The sequence below is a fragment of the Sciurus carolinensis genome, chromosome X (assembly GCF_902686445.1).
Source record: "Sciurus carolinensis chromosome X, mSciCar1.2, whole genome shotgun sequence".
In the NCBI taxonomy this organism is placed as follows: Eukaryota; Metazoa; Chordata; class Mammalia; order Rodentia; family Sciuridae; genus Sciurus; species Sciurus carolinensis.
The window spans coordinates 113,574,153-113,587,394 of record NC_062232.1 but is presented as its reverse complement, the minus strand read 5'-3'; the positions used below and the strand labels follow the sequence as shown (position 1 = coordinate 113,587,394).

Below are 13,242 nucleotides of genomic sequence, written 5' to 3'. Positions count from 1 at the left end.
TATTCAAGCTCAACTTTTAAAATACTAAAACACTTTAGACAAATTGTAAATTAGTTATCCCCATAGCTATCTGAAGTATGATACATGCATTTTCATCATGGATATTTATACAGTTGCTTCTAGGTGAATTTTAAAAATTCATTTAGAAGATTAGATTAAATATATTCTGTAGTGGGAATACTAATAATTCAAGGACCAGATTTATGCAGAATTAGAATCATAACTCATGTGCTTTTAATAACTCACTTGATTTGCCTCAATTCTAAAGAGTCAATAAAAAAGTCCACCTAGATACAAACTCTCAACCCATCCCCCTTTTAAATGTAGAAGATTTCTAATTGTGAGAGTTGTTCAACAATAGAACGAATGTTTGCGAGGGAGTCAGTTCATTACTATAGGATTTCAAACTAGGCTAAAAGACCATCTATCTGGAAATCTTTAAAGGATTCCTGCATTCAGAGGTGGAGTAAGACTTCTAAAATCCTTTAATTCTAAAATTCTGTGATTCCAATATTATCTTTATATCCTACTTTGATAGAATAGGGGTACTTCCATATGTGTATCTATAGTCATTATTATAGATGACCTTGTATCAATATTTTTGTTGTTTTTTTTTTTTTTGGTACCTGGTATTGAACCCAGGGGCACTTAACCACTGAGCCACATCCCCAGGCCTTTTTATATTTTATTTAGAGACAAGGTCTCACTGAGTTGCTTAGGGCCTCGCTAAGTTGCTGAGGCTGGCTTTGAACTTATGATCCACCTGCCTCAGCTTCCTGTGCCACTGGATTACAGGCATGCACCGCCACACCAGGATCAGTATTTTTGTACTTTCTGCTTGAAGATAGGATGGTATCGCACTCTTCCTGGTCATTGTGTAATTTTTTAGTACTGATCCTGTACACAGAATACCCTATACAATGAATATACTTGAAATTACCAGTTTGATTGGTTGATTTGGTTTTCATGAATTTTAAAAATCATATTTTTTTTCCTGAGCCGAAAATCCACCTCACTACTATAGTGAGTTTTCTTATTGAAACTCCGTGAATCTTTAAGGTAAATTTGGAGTGCTGCTCTTTTATAAGATGAGTAAAATAGGAATACTTAATTGAACACATACTTAAGGCTTAAAATGGTTTTTAAAAAATATTTGAAAAACATATTTCCTCTTTCATTTATCCTTTTACTGACAATGAAAATTAGCATACACACAGATACATTAGAAGAGATGTCAACACTATGTACAATATAGTCATCTTTTGTTCTCACATTTTAAAGATGAGTTATGGGACAGACAATCTTAAAAATAATTTAAGAAAAATGAAACGAGCAAAATCAAGATTGCAAAATTATACTGCTATGGGTAGAACTGTGTCCCTAAAGAGGTATGTTGAAGTCCTAATCCCCACTACATGTGAATTTGACCGTATCTGGAAATAGGGTCTTCACAGATGTAACCAAATTAAGATGCAGTCATACTGGATTAGGGCAGCTCTAAATCCAGTGACTGTTGTCATTATAAGAAGGTCATGTAGGGGCTGGGGATATAGCTCAGTTGGTAGAGTGCTTGCCTTAGAAGCACAAGGCCCCTGGGTTCAAAAAAAAAAAAGAAGGCCATGTGAAGACACAGGGACACAGACAGAACCACACACATTGACAGTGGCAGACATTGGAGTTATCTGTCTGTAAGTCAAGGTTTGCCAGCAAGCACCAGAAAATACTAGAGGGACATGTAACAGATTCTCCCTTACAGCCTCCAGAAAACAACAACTCCACCAATACTTGATATTGGATTTCTTGCCTCCAGAATTATGGGAGAATAAATTTTCATTGCTTTAAATCACCTAACTTGTGGTTGAAAATATGTAAAAGTTTTGGTCCGAAACTCAATAAATGGAAAATCATTTAAGAAACAAATCTTCAGGGCTGGGGTTCTGGCTCAGTGGTAGAGTGCTTGCCTAGCATGTGTGAGGGCCTGGGTTTGATTCTCAATACCACATAAAAATAAAATAAGGATATCTTGTCCACCTACAACTAAAAATATTTTAAAAAAAAAAGAAAGAAAAAAGAAACAAATCTTCCCAATTGGGCATGGTAGCACATGCCTATAATCCCAGCAGCTTGGAAAGCTGAGGCAGGAGAATTGCAAGTTTGAGGTCAGACTCAACAACTTAGAGAGATCCTGCCTCAAAATAGAAATTTTAAAAAGGGCTGGGGATGTAGCTCAGTGGTAAAACATCCCTGGGTTCAATCCTCAATACTAGCTCCCCTCAAAAAGAAATGAATCCTCCCAGTAAAGTCAAAGGCAAGAGAATGGAGCACCAACGATGGAATCTTTGGTTTTGAGCGTGGTATAGAAAGAGTTGTGGCATCCTGATGTATAACTAAAATAATACTAACTGAACAAAGTAGGAAATTGTCTGAGCTGAGCAAAGAGTATTGAGACAGTCTAGAGTACCAAGATTTACTGATGGAAGTTCCTTTTACAACCGTGTCTCACTCCCACTGTTTACTGTCTTCATCCGTACTCTGTGTTCTTGAACTCTGCTGTCTTCATGCTGCAAAACTCTTTGGTTAAAGTGTCAATAGTGTCAATAGTGTGTGTGGACCTTCTTGTCTGTCAATGATCTACAACTTCAGCAACAAACATCACTGTGACCACACCTCATTTCTGAGGGGCCCTCATATGTTTACAACTGGTGCACTAAATGTCTGGCAAATAGAGAAGCCAAGTAACAATGACAATATTTATAGGCTTGTCCTTAGTCAATTTATAGAATCCTGTCTCAGTTTCAGGTGACCATCATGATCCTAGGCATCTTGTAAATATTTGGTTTCATCTACTCTGATTAATTCCTGTAGGGCAACCGTCAAAAAATTCTTAGTGCCACAACCGTTTCTCCATGTTTGGGTATACCTGTATCAGAATTCAACATTCTGATTATTCCCAATGAAGAGGGAAAAACTTCTGTTAATATTTTAGATAACTGCTCTTATTTTGTTAGCTGAAGCAATTTAAACCAATTTTCAACTTCATTTCATTAGGATAGGATACATTTCTATTTTTTTTAAAAAACAATTTCATAATTTGGGTTGGGCACAGTAGCGCATGCTTGTAATCCCAGTGGTTGGGGAGGCTGAGGCAGGAGGATAGCAAGTTCAAAGCCAGTCTCAGCAAAATCAAGGCACTAAGTCACTCAGTGAGACCCTGTCTCTAAATAAAATACAAAATAGGGCTGGGGATGTGGCTCAGTGGTCGAGTGCCCCTGAGTCCAATCCCTGGTACTCCCTCCCCAAAATTAATAATTTAATTTGTGTGTGTGTGTGTGTGTGTGTGTGTGTGTGTGTATAGTATAGGGATTTAACACAAGGGTGCTCTACCACTGAGTTTCACCAAGCCCTTTTTATTTTATTTTGAAAAAGGGTCTTGCTAAATTGCAGAGGCTGGTCTATAACCTGCGGCGATCCTTCTATCTCAGCCTCCCAAGTTGCCGGGATTACAGGCCGGCATAGGCACTTCTGTGTTTGGCATAGATTTAAATTTTTTAACAAATAATTTTTTCCCATTAAAATAAGCCCTTATGATTTTCAAATAGAAAATTGAGGCTTAAACAAATATTTATAGCCCGTAGGGAACAATTGGAAGCACATGATTCTTGCAGAAAAGCCCTAATATATTAAGCTTGTATTTAATCAAATCAGTAGTCATGCTGATGAATAAAAGGTAGTTCATAAAAATATAAAAGACCACAATTTATCGACATTGTCTTTTTTTCTGGATTTAATTAGAATACAAAATTGATCAAGGCTAATCAGGTTGAGTACAAATTGAGTGAAGCCCTAATTATATATTATTTTCTTTCCATTCAATTAGCTTTTATTCATCTTGCTCTTCCCCTACGTACTAATTCCAACAAATTAAATACCCAAGTATTCATGTGCAAAATAGTCAATTCTTGGATCAGTATGGTACAACTGGCTTAGTTTCAAAAATTGCTTTTAATAGGTAGCTTTTCCTTACCAGATGGAAACTAACAATTACTGAAAATATTATTAAAAACTAGTAATTTTTAAAAATCATTTTATCCTGTTGGTTAATTGGACAATTACATTTCATTAGACCTTATAGTTTCAGATGTTTGTTTATGACATTTCCTTTTTAATCCCTAAAAATAAATAGAGCTCTGAATTATTAACAAAAATCAAGGTAAAGCATTTTGTAGACATTTCAGCTTATAGACGTATGACTGTATCCTCAACATAGTTCTTAGTTGGAAAACATCTTTGAAAATATTACTACATTGAACTGAAGGCCATGCACAGAATTACACATATAAGTTTTGTAGATACACAGGATTTTAGATTTTTTTTGGGGGGGGGGAAGATAAATAGGAGATAGTCTAAATTACACAATTCTGTTATTGCTCTGACTTGGTTTGGTGTGTGTGTGTGTATGTGTGTGTGTGTGTGTGTGTTCAATGATAAGAAGGTCTTTTTAGTTGAAATCTATACAAATAAAAGGAGAACCAGTATCAGAAGGTAACAGAGGAGAGTTTGTGCTGATTTTAGCTGTTGAATTACAGGAAGAAGATCCAACATTGCTATTGCTTTCATTAGGAATAGCTGGAGATAGACTAAGAGAAGAAAATGCCGCGGGTTCATAACAGGATTCAAGACATTACTCTGTGCACTCTGCTTTGTCTACACAGGAATGCCAAATATGTGACATAAACAACTGGCACTAGTCACAAAGACTGTTTCACAAGAATAGCATCACAAAATCCATAGTACCAAAAACAAAAACAAAAACAAAAACACCTACACCAATAGTACCAATACATAAAAATGCATTCCTTTATTTCCCATTATAATTATTAAAACGTGCTTTCTGGCTAGGGAGATAGCTCAGTTGGTAGAGTGCTTGCCTTGCAAGCACAAGGCCCTGGGTTCAATCCCCAGCACCACAAAACAAAACAAAACAACAATAACAACAACAGCAAAAATGCTTTCTTAGGCATACTTTTCAATAATACTCTCAATCAACAAAACAGGCAAAAATCCAAGGTAGACAAGACAGGCAGAAAATGACTTTTTCTTCAGCAGACTTGACTTTATTTTATAATAATTATTATTATTTTTGCAGTGCTGGGGATTGAACCCAGGACCTCCAGCATGCTAAGTACATGCTTTGCCACTGAAATATACTTCCAGCTCTAAGCATGCATTTTTATGTATTTCTGCAATACCTCTTAATCTAATGCTAAAACCTCTATTCTAAAAATGAATCTACCATATATGAATATCACACACATGCTAGAAAAAAGAAGTGAAGTTGATAGTATACATTTGGGATACTAGTTTTATAATTTCTAGATATATTTAATAATGAACTATAGGTCTGAATATACCTAATGGCCAAAGTAGACTTAAAAGTCAAGTGAAAAATAGCCAGTGAATTTTAAAAACCCCATGTTGATACTCACCATACACTTTTTGCTGACAACTGGGAAGTGTCACAGGATGTATGTTGGTAACGTCTTTTGAAAATCTCTTTGATCATCAAGTAATTTTACCTAAGACAAAATGGCAGATCAAGAGAGACATTTCTTAACTTGCTTATTATGCTTTTCATTGCAAAAGTAATAATTGTTCATTGCAACTAATTTGTAAAATACAGAAAGTATAAAGAAAAAAATTTAACTCATTATTATCCAGAGATTATCAATCTTCAATAAACCCTGAATATGTGTGCATACATGACTGTTTATTTTAAAACAAACTTGGGTTTGTACTATATATAATGGTATTTAATCTACTTTTTGTTTTTAATGATTATCATTTTGTTTTATTTCTAACTAAATTCTACCACATGATTTTATATAACTGTAGTAGGGCTGTTGAATGAACTTAATCCCATTCTTTATTTTAAATCTTTAGGTTGTTGCTATCTTTATTTGCCAAACATATGTGATAAACTAAATAGGTAAATTTTTTTTTGGTAAATTCTTTTACAGCACACAATGAACTACACATACACACATAAACACACATTTATATATATTCAAAGATTAAGGAGAACCGTCTAATATCAAAAAATGACACTGCTATAATCTTTGCTTTGAAGTAAATCTTAAAATCTGCACAATGTTTCATATTCATATGATAACAGCGTCTGGCCGAGAGAAAAACTGACATTCAAGTCTACGTCTTCTAGGGTGGAATATATTTTTAACACTATGACCAGGCAAGGCATGGTGGCCCACACCTGTAATCCCAGTGACTAGGGAGGCTGAGGCAGGAAGATCACAAGTTCCAGGCCAGCCTCAGCAACTCAAAGAGACCCTACCTCAAAATAAAAACATAAAATGGGTTGGGGATGTGGTTCAGGGCTTAAGCACCCCTGGATTCAATGCCTGGTACCAAAAATAAACAAACAAAAAACAAAACAAAATACTGGGACCATCATTAAAAAAATAATCTTAGTGTCGGTTATGGTGGCACACACCTGCAATCCCTGCAACTCTGGAGGCTGAGGCAGAAAGATCATAAGTTGGAGGCCACCCTTAGCTTCTTAGTGAGTGCCTGTCTCAAATTTTAAAAAATAAAAAGGGCTGGGGATGTAGCTTTGTGGTAAAGGGCCCCTGGGTTCAATCTCCAGTACAGAAATCATTATCATTATCATCATCATCATTATCCTAGAGACAGAGATTCCATAGAACTTCTTTAGGAGTATAATCATGGGTCATAAAGCTTTGAAAAAGTCTGGTATCCTATCCCATGGCAGACACTAGTAGTATTAAAAAAAAACAAACAACAAAAAAAACCCATCTGTTCTTTTTTTTTTTTTTTAATGAAAAAGTGCTCCCTAGTAATTAGAGAGATGCAAATTAAAACCACCCTAAGATTTCATCTCACTCCAATTAGAATGGCTATTATCAAGAACACAAGCAATAATAAGTGTTGGTGTGGATGTGGGGGAAAAGGTACACTCATACATTGCTGGTGGAGTTGTAAATTGGTGCAGCCACTCTGGAAAGCAGTGTGGAGATTCCTCAGAAAGCTTGGAATGGAACCACCATTTGACCCAGCTATCCCACTCCTCGGCCTATACCAAAAGGACTTAAAATCAGCATACTACAGAGATACAGCCACATCAATGTTCATAGCTGCTCAATTCACAATAGCCAGACTGTGGAACCAACCTAGATGCCCTTCAATAGATGAATGGATAAAGAAACTGTGGTATATATGCACAACGGAATATTACTCAGCCATAAAGAAGAATAAAATTATGGCATTTGCTGGTAAATGGATGAAGTTGGAAAATATCATGCTAAGTGAAATAGGCCAAGCCCAAAAACCAAAGGCCGAATGTTTTCTCTGATAAGTTCAGGACAATATATAACGATGGGGGGTGGCAGGAGGGGTAGGGGAGAGAAGAATGAAGGAACTTTGGATGGTGTAGAGGTAAAAGGGGTGGGAGGGGTGGGGATGGAAAAACAGTAGAATGAAACACACAGTATTACCATGATTACATGAATGGCGAGAATCTACATTGTGTACAACCATAGAAATGAAAAGTTGTACCCCATTTGTGTACAATGACTCAAAATGTGTCTGTAAAAATAAAAAAATATTAAAAAACAACAAAAAAACCAAATAAACAAAAAAACTATAAAATAAATAAATAAATTTAAAACATGACAAAAAAATTCCTCATAAAAGAAAATTAAGGGCTGGGGTTGTGGCTCAGTGTTAGAGTGCTTGCCTCCCATGTGTGAGGAACTGGGTTTGATTCTTAGCACTGCATGTAAATAAATAAATTAAATAAAAATCCATTGACAACTAAAAAATATTTTCTAAAAAAGAAAAGAAAAAGAAAATTAAGCAGTGCACAGTGGCATATGCCTGTAATCCCAGCAGCTGGGGAGGCTGAGGCAGGAAGATCCCAAGTTCAAAGCCTGCCTCAGCAAAATTCTTTGCTAAAGCCAGTATTACTTTAAAACAATATTTACAGCTACCTAATTTTTGCAAAGTTCTTACATTTCCTACTTGTTCTTGCTTACTTCTAATGGAAGTAACTGCTCCTTATCACATACAACATGCCTTCATTTGCTTAGAGACTGTGATTTTCAGGGGGTGGGTGGTGGTACCAGGGATTGAACTCAGGGGCACTCGACCACTGAGCCACATCCCCAGCCCTATTTTGTATTTTATTTAGAAACAGGGTCTCACTGAGTTGCTTAGGGCCTCGCTAAATTGCTGAGGCTGGCTTTGAACTCGTGATCCTCCTGCCTCAGTGTCCAGGGCTGCTGGGATTACAGGTGTGCGCCACCGTGCAAGGCTGAGACTGATCTTTATTTCACATTCCTTCACTTTATTGATTTGTTATTCTTTTTGGGGGTGGGGGAGTTACTGGGGAACTGGGGATTGAACCGAAAAGTACTCTACCATTAAGCCACATTCCAGTCCTTTTAATATTTTAAGACAGGGTCTCTCTAAATTGCTTAAGGATCTTGCTAAATTGTTTGGCTGGCCTTGAACTTAAGCTGTTAGGAATCTTGCCTCAACCTTCTAAATTGCTGGGATTACAGGTCTGTGCCATCATGCCCACCTGGTAGAGTCCTCATTCTTTGAAGCACCACTCCCCCACACCCCCACCCCCGCCACCAGGACCTCCTTTCTAATTCTTTTTTTTTTTTTGCAGTGGGGATTGAACCCAGGGCCTTGTGCAGGGCAAGCACTCTACCAACTGAGCTATATCCCCGGCCCCTCCTTTCTATTTTTATACCATCTTCCCCCTGTTTCATTTGTGCTAATGGACTCTATATAGGACATAGTTTGTTTCCCTGTGAATATTCATATTCTAACATATACAAGTAAATTAGATTTATCTGTTATTGAATTTGGACAAGAAGGTCCAGATGAATTTTTACCAGATTTGTGTAGGTATGCTTAGGAGGGTGTGACATAAAATATAGACTAGGTGGAATACACAGAATTTGCTTTGGAGTTCCCTTAGGCACACTTCAAAGACAAAGGCAGATGTCCCCCAGAGCAACTGATTTCACAGTAGTTAGTAGATGTCACATCTACTAAGATACTGAGTAGAGACCAAGTCTATTATGTTAAAATTGAACAATAAAAACAATTTCTTTGGTGGTGTTCAAGCCAGAATTGAGGACAGGCAGTTAGTATAAAATAGGAAATCTGGTCAAATGGAGGAAAGGAGGCCATTAGAGTCTGGGAAGTTGGAGACCTCCCTTGGGAGATTGGAATGTCAGTGTCTACAGGGCCTTTTTAAATCACCAAGGTTACCTGCCTAACTGCCCCTCCCAAAATGCTGCAGGCAGGGAATTGCTAATTAATGCCACCAGGGCTCCTGCCTGCCTGAAACCTCCCTGTGGCCCTTCCTCCTGCCATCTGTTTCTCACCTTTTTTGCCATATCAAGGCATCTCCTGGGCCTAATCACATAAGCAGGAAGGAGAGAGATAAGGTGGGAAAGAACAGAACAAAGGAGACCCTAATCTATAAGAGTTGCAGGGCTCACTTCTTGGGATTCTAGAACATCAGCCATGGTCCCCTTCTCCCTCCCAGGAGAAGTCCCTAACATGACCTTTAAATAAAACCTGCATAATATGCTTGCCTTGGCATGCTTCCCTAATGTTCGAACTTCAACATTTGAGGAAGAAGAACTTGTCACCAATAAATGGTGGTATCAGTGCTTCAGATCAAACCCAGGGCCTTGCACATGCTAAACAAGCACTCAACTACTGTGCTACACTGCCTATCCCAAAACTTTTTTTTTTTTTTTTTTTTTGGCAGCACTGGGTCTAGAACCCAGGGCCTCATGCTAGGCATAGGGAGTACCACTGAACTACATCCCCAGACTTCCCAAAACAATTCTTAATTCATATATTCTAAGAAAACTCCAAGCACTTTCAATGTGATAAAATATTTTACATATAAATGCCTTATAAAAGGGAAAACTGTCTTAAGTTGATAAAGTACTATTTTCAATTTAAGCATACTTAATTTTTTGCAGTGCTAAGGATGGAATCAAGGGCCTCACTCATGCTAGGCAAGGGCTCTACCACTAGCCATATCTACCACTACCCTAAGCACGCTGTATTTGAAATATTCAAAGATACCAACTTCCTAGTGGGTCTTAAACTGCTGATATAGTTGAATGTTTTTCAACACCAGTCCACGCTTCACAGCACAAGCAAAAGACCCCTAAGTTTAGTTATTGATGTATCTTTATAAAACAATGTACTTAGTTTGGAAATGAGAATTTTCAGATTTTATTTAGTTTTAGAATATAAAGAGTACATGCTGAGTTAGGTATATTGTTATTGAGATGTCCATTCATTAATCAAAAATACACAAATCACATATATTTCACCAGGTGTATTGGCACACACTTGTGATCCCAGTGGTTCAGGAGGGTGAGGCAGGAGGATATTGAGTTCAAAGCCAACCTCAGCAAATTAGTGAGGCCCAAAGCAACTCAGTGAGACCCTGTCTCTAAATAAAATATAAAAAGGACTGGGGATGTGGCTCAGTGGTTAAGAGCCCTGGGGTTCAATCTCCAGTATCCCCTCCCCCAAAAGTCACATAAATTTCAACTTCTTTCCCTCTCATTTCTTCATCTTCCTTTTCATCATAATGGGTTTTTCACAATTATACACTTTTAAGTTTAATCTCCTTCCCATTTACCTATTTTCCCCTCCCTACTGTAGTTAGACTTTGTTCTGAATATATAATTCAATAGTGGTACTTAGAAAGGAAGAAAAGTGTAATTTATGGAGGTAGTACTGAGAAGCAGGATCTAGTTCTACGGAGTTTAAGAAAAGACACTTCTGTTTATTCAACTGCCCTTTTACTACTGAGTAGGTTGGTGGCTTTCTATTCATTAAATCAAAAAGAACCTATCCCTTCACATATATTGTTAGTGTTTTAAGTAGACCTAAGTTGTACTAACTTATTCATATGATATCAATGTGTATATGTGCAGTAGAGGGACAGGAGTTGAGATGCAGCAAAATACTTTATCAGTGACTCACTCTGTTTGTTCATTTATTCATTCATTCGTTCATTCATTCCCTACCTTATTTTAGAAAATATCTAAGGCAGCTAGCTTGGTAAATTATACTTATATAATGAATATCAGAACAACCAGGTCGGGTGTGGTGGCACACACCTGGAATCCCAGCAGCTTGGGAAGCTGAGGCAGGAGGATGGCAAGTTTTAAGTCAGCCTCACCAATTTTAGCAAGGCCCTAAGCAAATTGCAAGACTCTGTCTCAAAATAAAATATTAAAAAGGGCTTGGGATGTGGCTGAGTGGTTAAGCATCCCTAGGCTCATTCTGATACAAAAAAATCATAACAGTCAACTAAACTGGAATTAAATTTCTCAGTTCACATTTATATAGCACTTAATAGTTTTCAATGTCTTTTTCTTTTTTCTTTTTCTTTTTTTTTTTTGGTACCAGGGACTGAACTCAGGGGCACTCCACCACTGAGTCACCCCCCAGTCCTATTTTGTATTTTATTTAGAGACAGGGTCTCACTGAGTTGCTTAAGGTCTCACTAAGTTGCTGAGGCTGGCTTTGAACTCTCGATGATCCTCCTACCTCAGCATCCCAAGACGCTGGGATTACAGGCGTGCATCACCTTGAACAATTTAATTTTCAATGTCTTTATACGTATTTCCATTTGGGTAAAATGGAAGAGTTATAGTAACTTATTAAATACATTTTAAATAAATCATTTAAAAACAATTTTTATATAAAACTTGATTTTAGTTATTTTATAAAAGTGAGTAAAAGTTGTTATACTTATTTCTGAGAGTAGATAAAGTACCTTTTCTTTTTTCTGCTCCAAGGATATCTGTTTTAACAGTGTTGGTGGGCCTGTGACTTCTAAAATAAAACCATTATGATCATTAGAAAAAATCTGAAAAGAAATCAATGATTATTTCATTATAACAGATCTAAGCATGAAACATGAAAGAGAACTGTGGATACTATGTGATATCACATCACTTTATTGCCTTTTTCTAAATATGGATAAATCTAGGAATACATCAAGAGCAAATTGTCGGGCTGGGGAGATAGCTCAGTTGGTAGAGTGCTTGCCTTGCAAGCACAACGCCCTGGGTTCGATCCCCAGCACCGCAAAAAAAAAAAAAAAAAAAAAAAAAGAGCAAATTGTCTTCTAGTTCACCAAGATTCAGGATTTTGGAACCTGCAGTATAGAAGGACATGCAAGTCCAGGCTGAGACATGCCTTGAATCAAGTTGAGAATTGTGGATGAAGAGGTTCTTTAAAGTGCTAGAGATAAGTAAGGCTTATGAACAAGATCAGTCAGGAAGATTATGGTGAAACAGGGTTAATGAATTGTTGAATTTTGCATTTATTTTCACATGTTCTTTGTCACGGATTTTTTCTTTTTCAGTATATAAAAATGATAAATCCAAACAAATGACATTTTCATTTCACTAAAAAGAAACCACTTATTTGGTTGTCATAGAACCTGGAGCTATAATTTCTTCTAAGTTTCTAAAATTCTTATTTTATAAGCAATGTGGTATTTTCAGATAACATACACTTACATAGAAACTCATCATGTAGAACTAACAGGGAACAGGATTTGGAGGCAAACTTGTGTAACTCACACCAATTTGATGGAGAAAAACATTGCTAAAACCAAATTGGAACAGAGGTTTTAAAACCACCACTTTTCTTAGAAAACAGGTCAGTGGTTTCCTAGGGCAGGAAGGGTGCTGGGGAGGGAGACAGTACAAAAGATCATGACATTATTTAGAGTGTGGGAACTCTTCTATACCTTGATTAGGGTTGTGGTTATGAAACTGTACACAATTACCAAAGTTAACTGTGTACTTAAAAGTTGGTGAATTTTATAATACTTTGAGAAATGAAAAAAAAGGAAAAGTGTTGCTGAGCATTAGATATACCATAGCAAAATATAAAATATACTCCCTCCGAGATTTTTTTTTTTGTACCAGGGATTAAACCCAGGAGTACATAACCACTGAGCCACATCCCCAGCCCTTTTCTTACATTTTATTTAGAGACAGGGTCTTGCTAAGTTTACTGAGGGCCTCACTAAATGGATGAGGCTGGCTTGGAACTCATAATTCTCCTGCCTCAGCTTCCTGAGCCACTGGGATTACAGGCTTGGGCCACCATGCCCAGCCCTCAGAGGCTTTTGAG

General features: G+C 37.1%; 1 protein-coding gene across 4 annotated transcripts in view; it reads right to left on the bottom strand.

Annotated features, from left to right (window-relative positions):
- The window catches only part of LOC124972303 (P2R1A-PPP2R2A-interacting phosphatase regulator 1-like), a 114,136-nt gene that overhangs the window by 62,297 nt on the left and 38,597 nt on the right, over positions 1-13,242 (bottom strand). For all 4 annotated transcript variants that reach the window (XM_047536578.1, XM_047536579.1, XM_047536577.1 and 1 more), the window contains exons 8-9: positions 11,870-11,928; positions 5,487-5,576 (exon numbers count right to left, since the gene is read on the bottom strand). In XM_047536578.1, coding sequence (XP_047392534.1) covers positions 11,902-11,928 — 27 coding nt within the window. In that variant the 3' untranslated portion in view covers positions 5,487-5,576; positions 11,870-11,901. The remainder of the gene's footprint in view (positions 1-5,486; positions 5,577-11,869; positions 11,929-13,242) is intronic.